At 44.2% G+C, this 20729-nt stretch overlaps 1 protein-coding gene across 2 annotated transcripts in view; it reads right to left on the minus strand.

The window, feature by feature from the left end:
* Positions 1 to 19937, minus strand: part of TNFRSF19 (TNF receptor superfamily member 19) — an 85373-nt gene extending 65436 nt beyond the window's left edge. The window contains exons 1-2 of one of the 2 annotated variants that reach the window (XM_022574501.3): positions 19458 to 19937; positions 1207 to 1309 (exon numbers count right to left, since the gene is read on the minus strand). In XM_022574501.3, coding sequence (XP_022430209.1) covers positions 1207 to 1275 — 69 coding nt within the window. In that variant the 5' untranslated portion in view covers positions 1276 to 1309; positions 19458 to 19937. Of the gene's footprint in view, positions 1 to 1206; positions 1310 to 11461; positions 11645 to 19457 lie in introns of those variants that run through there. The other variant, XM_022574499.3, reaches the window with a different exon arrangement.
* Positions 19938 to 20729: the final 792 nt, after the last annotated feature.

Genomic DNA, 20729 nt, shown 5'->3' on the forward strand with positions numbered 1-20729 from the left:
AAAAATGTTGATATTAACAGAATCTCAGACTGGTGACAACATTCAGTTCAAACTCTTACATCAAGCAGGGACTCCCTCAGTAACATTCCTGACTATTGACACAATTTTGTTTCCCTAAAGGAAAACTGAGAACCTTAGGAAGCACTGGGGGAACAGAGGCTGGTGTGTGTCATGTCCACGGCACAAGTGCACAGAAATGGTTTTTGATGGTTATAACAATGGGAGGTTATTCAGTACAAACTGTCTCCACCTTGGAGCAAATATCTATAATGAAGTCAGCCAACCTCCTTAAATAAAATCACAGCCTTAACCTCTAGAGCAGGCAGGAGGGAGAATCCAAGGTGGGGTTCAAGACCAAACCATGACTTGGGGCTAAAGGTCTAGTAATCACCTCCCACCTTTCTTAACCCTCATTAACAACCAATCTTAGAGGAGTTTGGTTTTATTTAAAGGAGAGAGGAGATTCCCCTCCACCACAAAGACAGTGCATCGCTTTGAGAAAGAAATGCCACAGCTTCTCTTGTGGACCATTTCTTCCAATGTTTAACAACCTCAACTCAAGGAGGGGATGTTTTCCTTACATCTATCTGCATGTCAGACTCCAATCAGACCCCATTTCCTCTTACTTTGTCTTCCAAGAAGACTTCAGGAACTGTCTTCAGTGTAAATAATTCTTTTTATATTTGTAGATCATGACTGCATCTCCAGATTAAATGTTTCAGTCATTCTTTTGAACACCTTCATAGATGTTTTGTGTTAAAACTTTCAAACATTACAATTCTCCATCTGTCTTTGATGCTTTTTGAAACCAAGAAGGATATAAATAACTATATAAAACAATAGCACTTAAGAAATGATTCCTAATTTTTCACAAACTGTGAAGTCATGGGCTCCAAACTAGAATCTAAGGTCTTGTTAGGCTGCGCTGTGAGAGGCATCTGCCTATAAACTCGATGGAGCATCATTATCATACAGCAACGAGTGATGCTGTGATTTTATGATTTCGTCTAGATTTAAATAAATAATTGCGACCATTGTTACACAAGTCAAGAACCAACAGCAACCTTTGACTTATTAATTAAATGCAACAATGATAAAATGAATTTGAAAGAAAATTTTAAGATATGGGGTTAGAAAGAGAAAATAGATTGGGTACTAGTTCTATGAATTCTTTCCCCACGTTATGAAAGTAAAGAGCTGACTTACCAAACAGGCTAGTAAAACTACAACCGTGAAAAATGCTTTCTGTTGTTCTAGCAGCACTTTGAAAGCCATTGCTCTCGTTAAATGTATTTCTGGTTGAAGAGCTCTAAAAGATAAGAAGATACAGTTAACATTAATAACATGAGTGACTGCTTTCTGTATTTACTATACAATGTTACCATTTACTATATACACTAGTAAAACATAATATTATTTAGTATGTTAGTAAAACATAATATTATTTAGTATGTTAGTAAAACATAACACTATTTATGTTCTAAAAGGAATCACCTTTTAAAAGGATACCATAGACAAGTACGATGTAATTCTTTACAAATTTAGGTTATGAGAATTGAAGCTTTGTCTACCTACACAGTATATACAAAACTCCTGCTGGCTCTGAGTTCCCAGGCTACACATGCCTTTATCTTCTTTCTATCCAAGTCTCTACAGTGTCCAGTCGACTTCACCCAGCAGAGAATCACATTCAAACTGTGACTTATAGAAACCTTCCATTTATACGGGTTTAGTCATACAGGATGATAACAATGATAAAATAACAACACAGGCTAAGCACGCCATACCAGGTACTATTTTTAGCAGAACTCATTTCATCTTCACAACTACTCTAGCAGGTGGATACTGTCATTATCCCCGTTTTAGAGATGGGGAGACTGAGGCTCAGAGAGGCCTGAGTCACTTGCCCAAGGTCACATCGCCAGTGAGAGGCAGAGCTGGATGCAAACCCAGGTGGGTGGCTCCAATGTCCCCGTGTCACACACACCTGAAAACAACCTGCTCCGTTTAATAAAAACTGTGTGCTTGGGTATTGGGCCTTCAGCTCCACTAAGAAGCAGAAATAGCTAACACCTGGCATTTGTGAGCTCTTCCCCAAACCAGTGCAGTGCAAATCATCTACTAGCAGAAAAATGAGCATTTATTTAAAACCATCTAAAAATCATTTACAAGTGATGAATTGGAGGCACTATCCTGACATTTCAGGAAAAGATAAGCTAAGCCTCCTTATCTTTGCCAGGAATGATCGAAAATGTAGAAATGAATGTTTTGTTTTGTTTTACAGATTCACTCAGTGTCAAGAGAAGAGATTTATTTGAAAATGTTTAAAAAGTGAAGACTCACCTGGTTGCTCCATTGATCAGACAGAGAAAAAATGGTTCCGTTTCTCTTTAACAGAAACCCAGAGCAGATAACCTGACTAATTGGAAAGAAACCAGAGCAGAGAACCAGAACCAAAGAGCTCAAGAAAAACAGCAACAATAACAAGAAAGGAAGCGGGCTGAGCAGGCTGCTGTCCTAACCGTGGACCAAACAGCCAGCCAGGGGTGCACCCCACCCCCGCCTGGAGACCAACCCAGGTGGTCATCCCGGCTGCCCCAGCAGCTCCAACCACCGGGGCAATGAAAAATCATTTTTAAGCTTGGCTGAATGAAAGACCCATTTTGAGTGAATTCAAACGGCTTTTTTTTTTTTTTTTTCTTTTCCAGTTTCTTGGTCATAGCTTTTTTTCCCCTTGCATATCTCAAAATCATCCAGCAATTACCCGACCATGCAACCTGCTGCTGTGTAGACAAAGGATTGGGGTCAGAAGATAAAATCACATTCCCTGAAAGGTATGCTTTAGGCTGTCTCTTTCCCAGCGGGGTCTTCAATTTTTTTTAAATGTGTTAATTTTTTTAAAGTAAAAAACATAAAATCTACATGGAAGTAAACTAATGTGGAAAAGAGGGTATAAATACCAAAGCATTTACATAAAACATGAGAAATGAAGAGATCGATAGAGTCTGTCCATAATCGGTCGATAATCGAGCATCCAGTTTACACAGAAAACTCTCCTGGGATACGGTGCGGATTACTGTGTAAGGCACACAAACACTGCAGCCTCTTCCTGGAAAGGCACATCAATCTAGAAGTCATGGCGCTATGCTTCTGACTTTGTAAGATACACCCACATTTTGTGTACAAAAATAAATATGCCAACATATTATCAATGGTTTAGGTTTATACTGTGGTGATCCAGGGATCCAGGTGATCCCTCTTTACCCTAAAAAAATCTTTGTAGTGTAAATATTTCATTAATAATGGAAAAAATATATGAATAGTGCTCTTGGGGCAAAAAAGGTAAGTAACATGATCCTTTTTGAAAGTTTATAAACTAAAACAGATGATGAGATAAAAACCACACATACGCTACGAAAAAAAGGAGAAAATCTGAACAAAGTGTGCTATGACTTTTGCATCACAAAGATTTTGGGTCTTTTTTAGATGATGGGGTAGAAAAACATTAATGGAACTAGGTCCAATGTGCTGATTTGTCTTATCTTCCCAACACACATTCCAAATTGAGTAGTTTGAATGGGAAATACAAGGAGAGCATTGCTACACCTAAATTTCCAGGGGTACAGGTGGGTTTGTCCCTGCAGTTTATCTTCTGAACTCCTCGGCCCGGCACCTATGCCCTGTACAATCTCGCCCGCCGGCCTGCCGGTCCCATCACGGGTCACCGCTCTCAGTACCCGTCCAGCTCAGCCGTACCCCGATACCCACAGTTCTTCTGGACACCCGTGATCCTGCCCTCTTGGTCTGGACAGCCTTTCGCTTTTCGGGTCCCTCTGGGAACCAGCTCAACTATCACTCTGCTGAATGCGGTCCACAGCCAAGCAGAGTGAAGAGAGGTGCTCCCTGGGGTTCCACAGCCCTTTCCACATCCATGGACAAGACCCATCACATTGCAGGTCAGTTTCACTCCCAGACTGAATGCTCCTTTAAAGCATTCAATTTTAGGATCACACCTAGAATTCTCTGTGTTCCCAGTGTCGAGCACAAAGGTGCTCAGTGAACGTTTCCGGAATTAACTAAGTGAATGAAGAAGCACAAAACAATGAAAAATACATTGTGGGAAACACCTGACATTTGTTTGCACGTAACAGATCTAATTCTTCTGTGGTGAACAGGATAAAATAAACATTCTGTTTCAGGTTTATATAAAATCTTATTGCCTTCTCAAGGCATTCAGTGCCTTAGAATAGGACACAGGATTAAATGATATAGTGACATATTTTTAAAAATCCTAATTGGCTTAAAAAACGCAAGCAGCTCTTCACAGAAGATTTCTTACACTGGGAGCTGGGGATTGAACTGTGCCACTGAAATACGCCACTTCTGTTTTCTGTGGCTTCTTGTTTAACCTGGCTTTTTACGCCAAGAGGCTGGGATGTAATTTAGACTTGGGTGGGTGATCCTGAGAGCCGTCAGGGTGATATAAAGGCCAAGTTCAAATAGTCTTCTGCAGGTAAACCCACCATAACTGAAAACAGCCTGGGCGTTATTGAGAATGGTCACAGGAAAATGGCAACCGGAACACCTGGGTTTTCAGTCCCATTTCTTAGCAAAGTCACTCTGAGACCACACATCTACAGAGACAAAAACAGACCCCTTTTCATGGGGTGAGCTGAGGGTCTGCTGAAATAATGCAGGTAAGATGCGTAGCCCAGGGCCTGGGACAGACTAAAAGCTCATGGTTTTACCCACGGTAAAAGCTGATGTTGCCGTGGTTCCTGCTGTTCTTGGGAGCATCACTTACTAGCTGTGGACCTGACCCAAGTCTGTTTCCTTCTCTCTGAATTGGGCGTTGTGACAGTACAGCCTCCTGGACGGCTGTGAGGAATAAGTGAGCTTAACAGCTGGAAGATGTGACTGTTCCTGGCCCAGAATAAGTGCTCAATACTCATTAGCAATGGTGGCCGCCACTGTTAGTGATATTACCCTTGAGGAGCAAATGGTCCAGTGTGTGTGACAGTCCCTGAAGGCTGCAACCTTCTGGACAAATGTGGGACATGATGCAGACAGTCGCAATCGAGGGGCAGGTAGCGTTTCAGACCTCTGGACTGAGGCTGCAGAAAGCGTTCAAAGACTGAGAACAGGGTCAGTGTGAGCTTAGCATTCATGGTATCAAGTACTGTGTCAGTGCTTCAGAAGAAGTACAGCTTCTTTCCCTACTACCTACCCTCTAAAGTAGAGCGTTATCCCCACACAATGGGGAGAACGCTGAGGGCCGAAGGACACATGTACTAGAAACAGTGGAATCCAAAGCAAATTCACGCTTGGTGACCCCGAGGCAGGGCCCTGGCGCTCTGCTAGCTTGACTAAGGGCTGTACCCATCCAAGTACATCCAAGGGCTTAGCATCCAAGTCCCTTCCACTTAGCACAGTAGGACTACATCCAACTGGTCAACACGAACAAAGCTATGTAACCACGTAACACGTTGAACGAACACCAACTCTGATGAAGCAGTTATTAGGTGCCTGAAAGGAGGTGGTGCCATCTGGGGGAGGACGCCGCACAGGTGTGCTTTGCAGGGACTCCCAGCTAAGCAGGGCTGCGGAGACTTTTCATACCACCTGGCCACAGACTGTTTAGAAATAAACAATTTAGCCCTCGCAGTGTTATAAGCGTGACCTTGAATTTCCTGGAAACAAATGAAATACCTTATGAAATGCTTTGGCATTCATAAAAAGAAGGAAAAGTTAATGAAATAACAAGCATTTAAGTAATAATATTTAAAATAAAAACAAGGCCATAAAAAGGTATTTACTGAAATTGCTTTTAACTTCTGGGTCTGGCCAAGGTAAAGAAATGCTTTTATAGATGGAATTCCGGGTTCTGTTTATTTGGGGGAGGGCTTGTCAAGCACAAGATACACACATTATGAGATTATGTACAATGGGCCCACAAGGGCTTTCACAGTTTGCCTAAATACCAGGAGAAGACCAAGGATGCTGGTTTGCAGGAATCTAGGTGTGTGGCATTCCTGCCTCACCATGTGCTCTACAGCAAATGCAAGCAGGTGTCAGGAGAACCAGGCAAGCAAAAAAGAAGAGGTGGGAGCCCAAAGCACAGAGCTGGCAGACACTCTGTTAAGCGGGCAGAGAAAGTGGCTGCTTATCTAGTTAACCTGCTCAGGCTGCTCATCTGAATGAACGGTAACTACCAGGGAGGCGTCCTGATTGGCCATGCTCATCTGAATGAACGGTAACTACCAGGGAGGCGTCCTGATTGGCCATGCTCATCTGAATGAACGGTAATTAACAGGGAGGCGTCCTGATTGGCCATGCTCATCTGAATGAACGGTGATTAACAGGGAGGCGTCCTGATTGGCCAGCCTCTAGACGGGGTAAATCCAATAGATGCTGACACGAAGTGCAGCCCCCTTCCCTTCCTCGTCCAGATCCTGAAGACCTGGGCTGGTGCGTCACCAGGCAAAGCTCAGGGTTTCTGGGAGCAGCTGCGGAGGGGCAGCCCCCTGGATCTGAACCGCGGTGGCTGCTTCAACCTGCAGGTCCCTCCACTGCTGCCCCGTCTTTTGCCTTGGGGCTCTCCTATACACTGTGTCTCATCTACCATGCCTTCCCTGAATCTGTCAAACCGGGATCTCCCTAAATCTGGCACGGGAACCCTCCTTGGTGCTTCCATAGCACCCTGGATATCTCTCTGTCTCACAGGATGATTATCTGGTTCCTTCTCTCTCTTTGGAGCTCTTGTATTGCATCTTGCCAGGATGCATCGTTTCCTTCTGTCAGTACAGCACTTAATTTTAAAAGTAAGTTTTCAATGGGCTTCCCTGGTGGCGCAGTGGTTGAGAGTCCGCCTGCCGATGCAGGGGACGCGGGTTCGTGCCCCGGTCCGGGAAGATCCCACATGCCGCGGAGTGGCTGGGCCCCTGAGCCATGGCCGCTGAGCCTGCGCGTCCGGAGCCTGTGCTCCGCAACGGGAGAGGCCACAGCAGTGAGAGGCCCGCGTACCGCAAAAAGAAAAAAAAAAAAAAAAAAAGCACGTTTTCAATATTAAAAATTGAAAAATTAGAAAGCCTGGCATCCATGAGTCCCACATGAAGGCAACATGAGCTACAGCTGAGCATCTGTTGTCCCATCCATAGAAGAACATAGGCGTCTGGTGCTCCAGTCCCTACTCCTTCCCTACTGTCACAGGGGGCAACCTTCCTTCATTCATCAACCAAGCCATTTGAGTTTACCATCAGTTAGGGTCTGAGGACTTCATAAGAAGAACTGCGATTTCCCTCTAGAACGGTAACTCACCCAAAATATGTGCCCAACGTATGCTGAATAAATGAAGAAATTCATTAGCTAGGGATAATATTTTTACTCTTAGGGCTGTTGTAAGGGATAAAATAATATAGGGGAAAAATCTGTGCAACCACAGCTTGAGCTTGAACTATAAGTGATGGTGGTAGCACACAATTCAGGTGAGGACCCCATTTTTGAATATAGGTCTATAATATCAACAAAGATCACCAAGGAGGAAGATCTGGCAGGTATCTTTCTAATTTTAACAATTCAGTAACCTTTTTGAGAACAGTCTTTATTTGTGATCTTATAAATGACCAAAATATATGAATCTGAAATAACTCAAAAAATCTGGCTAATTTGTTTCACAATAAGTTGCTTAATTTTCTTTCCCCCCCCATCCCTTCAAAGCCATTTATTATCCAGCACACAGGGCATGCAACATGTAAACATTTTCATCTAGCAGAACTGTATGAACATTAGGCCATGAAGCTACAACCAACTCATACATTTTTCCAATATGCAATAAGCTGAAATATTTTTAAAGAAGTCAACATTAAAGTACACCGGCAGGCTTACAATTTATAAAATCAGCACTGAAATGACGCCAATGCCACACATACAGCCTTTTACATTTAATGGTGGAACAGAATCATAAATGGCTGAGAATAATGTCAGTCCCATATGTGAAGAGAATAAAAAATTAATTAATTTTCTTTTTTTTAAACATCTTTATTGGGGTATAATTGCTTTACAATGGTGTGTTAGTTTCTGCTTTATAACAAAATGAATCAGTTATACATATACATATATCCCCATATCTCTTCCCTCTTGCGTCTCCCTCCCACCCTCCCTATCCCACCCCTCCAGGCGGTCACAAAGCACAGAGCTGATCTCCCTGTGCTATGCGGCTGCTTCCCACTAGCTATCTACCTTATGTTAAAAAATTAATTAGAAATTTAGGGTACAGCTATTTCCAAACGGGGCAATAACCCCTAGCCTCTAGCTGTTCTTTATCTTCGTCTTCAATTTCACTATATCCTGAAAATTGTTCTTCCTACACAGTAGGGTTGGCAGCCCTTTTTGTAGCCTAGGAAGCTCACGAAGGTATGCGGTAATAAAAATATACATATTGTTGTTGGCTGGGAAATGAGAATGATTTCCCTTTTCAAGTCAAGAAATATCTTCTACTAAAAACTCTACAAGCTTTAAAACGTTCTGTTGCCAAATACAATATCTTCAATTCCTCCGAAGTTCAAAAACATTAGGGGTCAGTCACTGTCAGGCTCCTATAATTTTTTTCAACAGAACTTAACCTAGGATACGGTTTTTTGAGACTAATTATTTTCATTTCTCTGAGTTGTAGATGCTGTCATTTTTGCTTTAGGAAAATCAGTCATAGTGTTCTCAGAATGTTCAATCAACAAGCGTCTTGTAACTAATGTACTCTTCCCCCAATTCACAAATGTTTCTCAATCCTAAAATACAAATAGGACAATTGTAGCATCAAGGTCTGAGGGGACCCCAAACATTGACACAATCTATTCTAGAGAATTGTGCATAATAACGTCTACAACACAGCTGTTTAAATTTTTATTTTAGAAGCCTGGATAGATTCCAAAGTCCTTCTTTGTAACATGTGTAGTGTTCTCCGTTATAAGAGGCCTCCACTCTTTTAGAATTTCCTCAGATTAGAGCCATCCGAGCAGACGGAGGGGAAGAGTTGGCTGAATAACATCTAATCTTGAGGTAGACAAGCTCCTTTGTCTTATATAATTGCTGAGGTTGGCTGTTCTCTTTTTAAAAACCCAGGTCTTAAAACGTCAATTTAAAAGGTACCTATTCTGTGATGTGTGGACTAGACGATAACCCAATACTGTTTAAACATCTTACTTTTAAATGTAAACATTTGAGACAGATAAAATACGATGAATGAATTCACTGCTCAGCCGGTAAATCATGAAAGGAAACTGCGTTTCTACTGCTTGACTGTTCTTTTTCTTCAGCCAGAAGGTCATTTTAGAAAGGCTATGAACATTTAAGAATCAGCTGCCATGAGACAAACGCCTTGAACTGTTTAACTGTTCCTGGCTCTCTTATCACGTGAGCAGCTGTCTCTTTATTTGGGGTGTACGTTTATTCGAGGTGGGTATTCTTATTCAACCTGTTGTCAACAGACAGAGCATGCTGGCCTTTTCCAGATTTTTAAATGCTTGACTTTAAATATTGATTCATCATATTTAAGAGGACTCGGCTTTCTTCATTAAAGATGTCTTCAGTTTTTCGTGCTGTGCTATATTTTGAATGGTTGAACTGGTTGCAGAGGATCGGGTTAAGCTTGGGTTCAGAGATTTAAATAGGTGAAGAAGGAGAAGAATATTCTCCTCGTGTTAGCAGAATTCCTCACTTAGGTTTCAAATGTCCCCAACATACCCTGGATTCACATATTAGAGCTACAACTAGTAAATTAAATGAACATATTAAGCACGGCATGTGATTATTACATGTATGTACAAACACATTATATATAAATTAAATTTGATGACCATCTAAAGTAAAAAAAAATTTTTTCTTTCTGTTCTTTTAAAAAGCCTCTTAAAGGTTACTTAAATTTAGCAGTGTTCCTTATTCAAGTCTTCTGCATAGGAAAGGCACTTTACATTGCAATTTCAAGTGCATAAAAAGCCTTCCTATGTCCTTACCTTTCAAATTCAAAATCCGGCCTGGACTCAGAGCCTAAAAATACCCCCATCAAAGAAACAAATAACTTCCATGAATGTCCCAGAAAATGCTAACACAACATCCTAGAGCTAGCACTTAGTATGGAAAAACATTCCAAAGTTAATAAAGCCATGTGGCCTCAGTAACAAAGTAGATGTCATGAGACACTTCCATGGGTTAAAAAGGAACAAACATAGAGCTCATGATAATGCACTATGTATTCATGTCAAGGCAGTATTTTCAAAATGAAATTGCATTTCTGTGTCTTGCCTTATCCTCAAAACTTAATAAATATTATGCGAAGAAAAACTCTTTTTAAGTACCGACCTCTCTGTGAATAACTGTCAAAAACTGTCTTCCAGGGAAGGACTCTATTCTCACCCCCTCTAGTTACGTATGTTTAAATTAGATAATAAGCCGTGCTTGAAATAAACATGCTTTTAAACTACACCTAAGGTGAAGCTGTACAACAGAAAACATATGGAGTAAATCCTGAGCGAATGCAATATAATCTTCCCTTTTGCATACAAGTATCTGGTCATGAAATAACAACATATTAAAATAAATCCTTCTGTTTGCGGAAGTCATGTTTAACAATAACTGTTTCCTGTTCATATAAAGAAATCGTCTTCTAGTAAAGGAAAACTGTCATTAGAGTAAAAACCACCCATTCATAAGTAGTTTGTTAAACTGTTTCAATTAAAGAAATATCGAACAATGCCTATGTTTTTTCGTTGTTTGCAAATTGAGTCCTTTTATTAAAATGCAAAAAAAAGATGAGCTGGATTGCTTACAATGGTAACTGCAGGTTTGACGCATAGTTCGCTACCATCAAAACATATCGCTGTATTTGGATGCTTCCAAACGTCATCCTCAAGCGTGTATGAGCTAAATTTCTGTTCCATGAAATGGCATGAGACCCTTGACCAGGGCTGTGAGAGCGGCCCTTCCCATCACTGTGTCTACGGGCTGCTGGCACATCCTCCGAGTGCCCTCCCTTCCCCTCCCCAGCTCCCTCCGGCCCGGCCGGCCTGCAGACCGCTTCCCGCCAGGATGGGCTGGAGCGCCCCCGTCCAGGCCCCGGGAGAGACTCGCGCACACACTTACACACTCACGCACCTTCGCCTACGTGCAGCCTTTCTATGTACAAGATCCCTGCACAGCGGGGCTCAGCGCGGCCACTCCCGTCGCCCACGGGGGCCGGGGGGTGCTCACACCCTCCGCTGCCTCCAGCTGCAGCATCTCGGTGGCCTTGCTGTCAGCCTTCCCGGGAGTCGCCTCCGCCGGTCCTGTCCTCCCGCCCCCTACTCTGCACGCGAGCAGCCCAGGCCGGCGCCCCCTCCCTCCACCCGCAGCTGCCTCCTCTCCGCGCGCGTCCCGTGCGGATCCGCCGCGCGGCGCGGCGCCACGGCCCCGGGGGCGGCGGGGCACCTACCTTCCCGGGTGCCTGGAGGCTGCTCCGCAGGTCTCGGCGGCGATCTGACGCTTCGGTACGCGCTGAACCGTGCTGAGCGCGCGGCACTCGGTGCGGAGCTGGGCCGGGGTCCCCTCCGCGCGCGCACACCCGGCACGTCCAGGCGCCGCGGGTCCGCGCTGCCCCGTAGCCCGGCAACGGCCACCGCCTCCGGCCCCGCCCACCTGAAGCCCCGCCCACATCGGAACCACCGCCCACCACCCACCCTCTGGGCTCCGGGCTGCGTCCCCGCAGTCCCCCGGGTGCCCCAGGCCGCGGTCCAGCCGCTGGTGGCCCCCGGGCTGCGGGAGCTGCTGACTGCATCCCGCTGGCGGACCTGGGTAGGAAGGAGGGGGCTCACCAGGACCACGGAGAGCGGGGCTGTGTCGGGGACCTGCCTGCGGCTAGGGGGACGCCTTCGCGTCCACCTGGACCTGTTTCCAGGCCTTTGTGCCTCTGCGCTGCCGGTGACCTTCTACCCCGCGCCCGCCTCTGCGCCAGGAAAGGCCCGGGAAACGATGTGACACGTGTGCGCGGCGGGTGTGAATCACCAGGACCCAGCCCATCAGCCGCCTCGTCATTCGCAGATGCTCTTCCCGGCGGGTCCTCCCCATTTCGCTCGCTGGACATTGGCCTCCAGAGGTCGGGGTGCGTCCACCGCCTCGGCGCGGGCACAGCCCGGTCCGGCCCAGGCCCCCGGGGATCGTGGGCCGCGCAGGTCCGGGCTTCGTGCCTCCACACGCGGCTAGAGGACGGTGTCGAGACTTCTCCACTTTGCGCGCTTACGAAGCAAGGCTAACGGTGCCCGCTCTACAGATTTAGTGGAAGGAGTAAAAGAACCATGTACAGAACAAATAGGTTTTCCGCACTACAATGCTGTAGAAATGTAAGCAATTGTTCATCCGTCCAGTGAGTAAGTGGACAAACTTCCCCCCAACCCAAGAGACTGCGCACGCACCGCATTGGTGCAGGGGCGCCCACCACTTCCTGTGTTGGTTCTGATTTCCCCGGCACACCTGCACGTCTCTTTGAATGGAACCAAATCCCATGTTTCCTTTCTATACTGCAAGGCCCATTGTAGCGGTCAATAAATGTTTGTTGAGAGAATGAATAAGTTGTCACAGTTGGTCACCAATCCGCGCGTCTCATGACCCTGCACTGAGAACGGGGAATACGCTACTAGGTACTTGTAAAAAATACATTAAAAATATCCTTCCAAGTGTCAGCCTCAAGGCTGTCATGGCCGGAACAGAAACCGCAATCACGACTTACTTTTAATCATTTACAAATGGTACGCACTGTCCTACCTGAACGTCAAGGGGAGTGTGCCTGTCCCCAGCCTACCTGTCGGCTGTGATCTGGGACCACATCACACCCCAAGGTTCCCTAACAAGCTCGCCCTTAGATGGAAGTTACCTATTTGTCTAACTAGACCTCACCTTCCCGAGGGCACAGCTTATTTTCTTCGTAGCCCAGAGCCCAGCACACAGGGCATCCTCCAGCCACCGTAGTTAAGCTGACTTACTGAGGCTTCTCTGTTAAGATCTCACACACTCACCCCTTCCTCCTCGTTTTCTCTTCATCCCACCACCCCGTCCACTGCCAAACAGGCCCTCCGCACCCTTCCCCTGAATGCCCCGCCGTCACACCTCCCTTCGAACCTCCCTCCCGGCTGCTCTGTTCCACCCGTCCTGCCTCCCCCTGCCTTTCATCATGGTCACTGTCCAATGAAAAGATTTACAAAGATTCCTCACCGTGAAGAATGGCTTCCAGTCAGGGATTTCCATGTTTGGGCTCCACCCACATCTCCAGCTCTATCTTTCCTGCCTCTAGACGGGGCACTTGGAGTTCTGGCCAAACTGGTCTGCGTGCCTTGCCTCCTGTGTGCCCTGAACTTGCCCTTCCTTTGCGCCCCAAGCTTCCTCTTTATGCTGCCTCCCCTGAGTTGGTAAGGGACCAGCTCAGAAGCCACAGCTCCCAGGAGTCACGGCGAGGTCTGAGGCCTTTTTACCACAATGACAGCACCCTCCTGTCCGGAGTTCCTGTGACTTAGCTTTCTTCCCCAAGGACTTAAAAGGAGTCCTGCTTTCGAGAAGCAGCATATTTTGCTCAGACTTGCATCTCCGAGAGTATCAAACGTTCACACGAATGTTCACTAAGTGTTTTCTGAGAGGAACTTAATCTGCCAGCGCAGGAGCTACTTTGGTTTTTCTCTGGCCTCCCTTTCTACTTAGAGACAGCGGCACGTTATTTAGTTCACTCATTCTTGCATCATGTCATCTGTATGTGACTGCTCTTCCCCGTGAGCCCACTGCTAGCTCTCTGCGGACAGATCCTATTAACGTCCACAGCCTTTGGCATCGCATATTCTGGCCTTGGAGGCCAATTGGCCGTTGGCTAGTTGCATGCCCTTGGAAAAGTTACTTGACCTTCCCAACTTTCTGTATCTTCTACCGTTGAAATAAGTTGTTTCACTGGTCGTTGTTAAATAAGATGCGGTATTTAAAGAGCTTGGCCCAATGCCTGGCACACAGTAAGTGCTCATTAAATGGCAGCCATCGTTGGCAGGGCTGTACCTTTTGTCAGGCACACGACGCCAAGCATCAAAAATCGATGATAACTGAAATGGTATTCGGCAGTGGAGAGCCATTGAACCTCTGCACTGTAGCTGTCAAGTGCCTCTTACTCTTTAAAGAAGAGGCCGCTTAAGTTAACAAATGCTCCCCACTTACCTCACTTTGAGTGTAAGTGACCTGGGGACAGTGTCTGAAGGAAGGAGGACCCAGTGGTGGTACAAAAAGAATCACATGACTCCCAGGCTCTTTCAGAATGAAACCAATGCTTAGAATTAGGGCTGCAAGCATTCTCTCCCTTTAGAGCACTGACTATCATGAATGAATTGAAATTTTAGTGAAAAGGCTAAATTGTTTTTTTTTTTGGCCGCTGTGGCTTGAGGGATCTCAGTTCCCCAACCAGGGATTGCGCCCAGGCCCATGGCAGTGACAGCCCGAAGTCTTAACCTCTGGACCGCCAGCGAATTCCCTGAAAAAGCCAAATTCTTATGAAGATCTCGGCAGGGGTGTTGTTTTTAAGTCTATGTTACGGGTTGGTTTTCTGAAGCTAGTTTTAGCAATACCTAAGCTGACACGCAGTGTATTTGTTTAGAATATATTCCTAAAAAAGTTGAACCAATGAAGTAACAAACTTCTTGAGAAAATAATTTCAGTGATAAGCTAGCTCACTGGAAGCAAAATTAATGGAAAATTGTTTGACTTTCTAGTAATTTCCATGTAAAGCACTATTTCATGGGAAAAAGGAATAGAAAGCAAGCTACATGAGACTCCTGAATTCTGTCCCTTTGTTCACAGTGCCTAGCACGTGGAAGGTACTCATTAAAAATTGGTTGAATGAATGAATAAATGGGGGGCCACAATCTCAAGGAGTTGTAAAGTTTGCCAAATATAGTTAAGAAAATAAGGGGGAAAATAACCAAGACCCGGCTATTTAAGTAATTCCCAGCACCCACTGCTGCCAATCAGACCATCAGCGTAGGGCTGGGGCCTGATGGGGAGCCACTTGCCCAAGGTCACACATCAAGTTAATAACAAAGCAGGATCCAAAATCCAGGCTTCCTGAACCCTAATATAATCATCACCGTACCACGAACGCTTAAATTAATACACGTGAAAAGTCCAAGGAGGGTATTTATTTAGTTGATATAATGTCAAACTCATGACATTTATAGAGCAAATGTGCTATAAGTTGCAGGACTTGCACTGACCCTGGTGAGTTTATGACACTGCGTTGGCCAGACTCTTCTCATGTGTTTACTGAGAGGAGAAACGAGCCATTGACTTTCCTTCTCTGCTTCCCGATAAATACAGGGGACTCTTCCGCACGTGGCAGAATTAAGGAACAGGCTCGCAGGGCAGCAGCCAATGAGGCTAGGCCATAGGGCTGTCTAAGTACTGGGGACCATTAACAGGATGGGGAAAGCTGTACTTCTCAGAACTCTTCTCACAAAGGGAGTGGGTTGTGTTGGAAGAAATGGTTTCATAAAGTCACTCAACACCCCCATCTCACCTCCCTCCACCTTCTCACCAGAGATCTAAGTCACAATGGATGATGCTAAAGTACTTCTCAATCGAAGGATGTGAGACTTGGTCACTTCAGAGTGGTGATTTCAGCAAGTGGGTGGATCTGCGGGGCAGCTTGGAGCAAAGCTGAATGGCTTGTGACAGTTGAGGAGGAATGAGACATGGCCACCAGGGAGCCTCCTCCTGCCCCCCCTTTCATAGCACTTTCCTCTAAACGGTGCTGACATTTTAAAGAATCACTCTTTAAAGGCACACCAGTTTCTGAATGTTTCCAGGGTGACTTGGACCAGCCCTGCCATCACAGGGAGTCTGACCAGCCAGACCAATGGTGGATGCTTGAGTGTGGTCCAGTCCTGAAGCAGAGGAAGAATGAATTACGTCCTGAGGTCCTTTATAGTTGAAGATTCTAGGCCAACTGATGGAAAACCCTATCAAAAAATTCTAATAGTGCTCATAAAATATACCAAAAGAAGAAAAGAAAGAAAAACAGCACACTTTTGCCAAATTCTGGCTGTAATGTTTGCTAACAGTTAAGTTCAGCTGTATGTAATTCTTATAATAGAAGGAATTAACTGCCCAGCCCTAGAACAAAAGAACCTGAATTGCAATCAGATAGACTCTAGCGGTGCCACTTAATCAGCCCTGTGACCGTGCACTTGTTATTTAATCCCTCCGAGCCTCACTTTTCTCATCTGTATAACTGGAATGACAAACTTAATTGCTGGAAATTTAAATGAGATGGTGTCCTGAAAAATACTGTCAGAGTGCCTTGCACACAAGTACTCAATAAATATTATTGAATTAATAACTAGCACATTAATAAATATTAGTGAATGTTACTAAGTAATAATCTGTAAAGCTTTATATGAAACCTTTATGAAGGTGATAAGACATGAGAGATATTTGGCCTTGAGAGCAGTGTATATGTGTAAAATTTATAGTCAATAAGTAAATTTATTCACAAGAAGTATATTCCTTTTTTTTTCAAGAAAAAACCCAGAAGGAGTTAGTGAAAACATGTTCAAGGATTCTTAACATAATCAAATGTAATAGGGAATATATATCATGTACCAGCCCATATTGAATATGTAAACTGAAATCTCACAAAATCCCACTGGGAATCTCCCTGGAGGAACAGCAGCCTTTAATTAACTATTGAACTTTTCATGCACACCACTGACATCTTCTAAGAAAGTGTCAATTCCTTGGAAACACAAAAAGATGTGCATATAATGTCAAAAGATGTACATAATATATATATGTGCACACACGTATATATACATACAGACACACAAATATATATAATTCCACATTGCATTGATATATTAAATTTTTGTGAAAATTATTTTAAATGTCATGGTAAACTACGCGTAGCAGTAATTGTGTTCAGACTGGTTAGAAATACGGAAGCAAAAGCAACTGTTGGAAGTCAGCGGACTAATCCAGTTGACTGACACATCTATCACAGAAACAAAAACTGCATAGCAGAAGGAAGTGGTTATCTTGATCTTTCAAACTGTTCTCCAGTCAGCAGTGCATTTGTTTTAGCAGGTGTTGGAAAATATCCATGGTGAACTGGGAAGGACACAGGACCAGGACTTGGAAAACAGGCCATGTAACTTAGTTAAGAAAGTCAAGTGACTTTTCTGCAATCTCAGTTTCCTCATCTGTAAGATGGCTATAAAAATTCCACCCTGCTTATTTCAGGAGGATGATCTGATCCACTCCCTCATTTCCCATATGAGAACACTGGGGAGTGAAGCAAATCCCTTAAGGTCACATAGCTAATCAGTGACAGAATCAGGACTAGAAATAAGTCTTCTGAAGTCTTGGACTTTCTGCAGTAACAAAGCTGCCATTGAAGCAACAGATAGGAAAGTGCTTAAAAAATGTAATGTAAGGGTTTCGTTCAGTGGAAATCTTATGGAGTTTCCCCTCTTAAATCACAGTCAAGATCTTCAGGTGGAAATTAATTCAGAGACAGCTTTTGAGACTGTACCTGTACATTCAGCAATAAGCATCTTTCTTTTAAAATCAAATACAATCTGTTTCATTTCTCAACCAAGACACAAGAAGTAAACAATTAACTGAATTAATTCAGACACTGAAGTGAATTTTCAATGACTTGACTCGCCCAAGCTAGTTTTCTACAAAACCTAAATTAATCAGATAATTGCTAATTCTCCCTTTTGTTTTGTGTTGAAGGAAAGTCTGTTTGTTAGAATGAACCTAGTAGCAGAATAAACAGTCATAAAAAATTTTTTTAAAGTCCCAAACATGAACTAAATGACGGAGTTCTTAAGCACACTATTTCTTTGGGCATCTTCTCCAGTCATTATCTTAAAAGTTTAATTTTCTTTATCCTAATGTGAACATTACTACTGCTTTTGTGATTTAAAGAGGACTTTTTCAGCAAACAAATGAAAAAAATCAACCTAAGCTGATAATTCAGGATTTTGTGAACATGCTTTGTCACATTGTCAGTAGAACAAAAATTTAAATGCCTCTCTTGGCATGACTAAAAACAACAGTTAAATCTTTCAAATTCTCACCGACACATCTTAAATATATAGTCAGTTTGGTATGGTTTTAAATAATCTCCACTTAACTGCTATCAGTTTTAAAGTTAAGCAAACAATGCTAATTATCCTCCTTAGAATATCAGGAGGAAAGTTTAGAAAGTAATTTAATTAATTGGCTCTGAAAAATTAATTACACGTGAAATGAGACTCATTAGGCCCTTCCTGTCTCATCAGAATTTCAGACTAAAGAATAACCCATCTCTCTCATCACTTACACTTTCTCTGTGGTTCGGCTAGTATTAAAATAGACTATTGTGATGATAAATATTTTACCCCCCCAAAATTAAAACCAGAATATTAAAATGAACTAATGTGAACATGGTGCTCTTACATTTCCACTGTATTTTCTTGCATCTCGATGTAAAGACTTCACTCTGTGTGCACGCGTGCACGCATGTGATCACTGAATTGACAAAACAAGTTAACTTTCAAATTCAGCACACCAATATATTTTGGTTTTGCCATGTTGAGCGTAAACTAAAGTGAAAATGTCGCTAAAAACTGTATGTAACATCATAACTGTTGATTACTCAGTTTTCATAAAGAGTTGGCAAATTTTCACTCACAACAGCTGTCACTACATTTAAAGTACATTTTAATTTAGGAATATTAACTTTGTGAATGTTTCTGTACATGAGGCTTGTGCTATTGCCAGAGGTTCCAGAAAACCACTAGAGGATTTTTTTTTTTAAAACAAACTTAGCACAACTTAAACCTCCCTGTTTGAAAATTCTTCAGTTTTACCCAGAAAAGGCTTTAACCATACTTGAATGCCTCTCCAGCGATTCCTCTGAGGATACACACTGCATAAGGAAATGTATTTGATAGGTTGTAGTCTTGGAGGTGAGAGAATAAATAAAGAAACAGTATTGCCAGAGATGCACTGGACTCTTTTCTATGAGAAAACAAGGAAAACATTGGCATGCAGTAGAGTTCCTCCGCCCGTTTACTAAGTAAAGCAACCTGTAAATACTTAGAGCAATTACAGCCTACAGACCTCGGGCTCTGCAGCGGCCGGTGATTGCTAAAGTTAGCTCTCTCCTTTTCTGTCCTGTTGGAACAACTCATTTCCAAGTAAAATGTGCGCGACAGATTGCAAACCCTTTGTACAAACTACTAAAACGGCACCGAGTATCGTGTTTCCTCTCATCCATACACATAGTACTCAAGCACAGAAATGCTCGTGCTCTCTGCACTAAAAACCATCTTTTCTGAGGACACGCAGGAAAAGTGAACTGAAAGCCACAACGAAACATGAACGCGGTGCCTTCAGCGTGCTGAACTCTCTGCAGTACTCACCCTTTTCGGCAGCTGAGCTTCTCCTTGGCAGCGCTTCTGGGCCAAAAGCTCTACCTTCCCCAAAATGTATGTCAGTGCAAGCCCAGACGAATCTTCCAATCCAGGAGAAGAAGAACCCTGCAGATCAAAGGCAGACGAGCAGCGAGATGAAATGCCCGTAATCTGATCGGTGATCAGTTGCAGCACATCAAAGGCAGGCCAAGTTTGCGTGTGTGCGCGCAGGGCTCTTGGAACGCTCCTTTCAGCAGGTAGTCGCCCTCCCGCCTCCCCGTCCTCGGATTCTTTTGTTTGACCCGGATCACGTTGCTTTCCTCCTTTTTTCTTGCACCCCGTTGGCCCGGCGGTGCCCCCAGCCCGGGCTGAGTGGCGGGACCGCAGCGCTCGGGTCCCCACGCTGCGCCCTGATTGCGCGCTGGAAGCTGCGCCTGGTGCCAGCGGGCCGCGCTGGATCCCTTTCATCTCGCCGAGCCGCGGATCCCATGACATCACCGCGCCGGGCCTGGCAGGAAGGCTGCACCGCCCGCGGGGAGCGCGCCCCGCCCCGGGAAGCAGGGCGGCCCGGCCTCTAATCGCGCTGCACGCCTGCGACTCACGCAGCGCAGCTCTGTCATCTGCTGCCCAGCTGGAAGGCCTGGCGGTACTGCGGGGTGATTCCAGCGGGAAAGGCTCCCTGATCCACCCTGGCTCCAGAGGACAGCATGTAATAATTGCCTGTCCCTTAGAGAAATCACAGTTCTTCCCAAAGACCGGGGGTCCAGTATCCAGAATGGTTCGGAGAAGCACCAGGACACTGCCAGGGGGAGAGGGTGACTTCTTCAAAGTGTGTTTTTGTTTGCCGTGTGACAAGTCCTTAAGGATTTTAAGTAAACTGTCTTTTCTTTGAAATTTACATTGTTAGACTTTGCCAATTAAACAGCGGTACTTTAATTAAAGTAATTAACGAGCAGATAACCAAGAGTTACCTAGTGTCTGATATCTGTCACCCTCTCACTTAAGGCCCTGGGCGGACACTTAATCTTAGTCTTGGTCTTAGTCTGGGATTCAGAAAATTAGATTTTAAAACAACGTGTACTTCTTAGATAGGTGCAATTTATTAACACTTGTGAAGCATTTAAAATCCACAAAAGAGAAGAATGACGTAGAGGATTGTCTTGCCCCGTGCTTACCCCAAAGCTGTGCTCCTTGCCTTTTAGGGCCGTTTCTGCTAAATCCACAGTTTGAACTCTTTACTCACTAAAAATCATCACATTAGTCGATTTATCCATAATTTAA

The sequence above is a fragment of the Delphinapterus leucas genome, chromosome 18 (genome assembly GCF_059928025.1).
Source record: "Delphinapterus leucas isolate spDelLeu-1000000601 "Yukka" chromosome 18, BTC_Dleu_Yukka2, whole genome shotgun sequence".
Classification (NCBI taxonomy): Eukaryota; Metazoa; Chordata; class Mammalia; order Artiodactyla; family Monodontidae; genus Delphinapterus; species Delphinapterus leucas.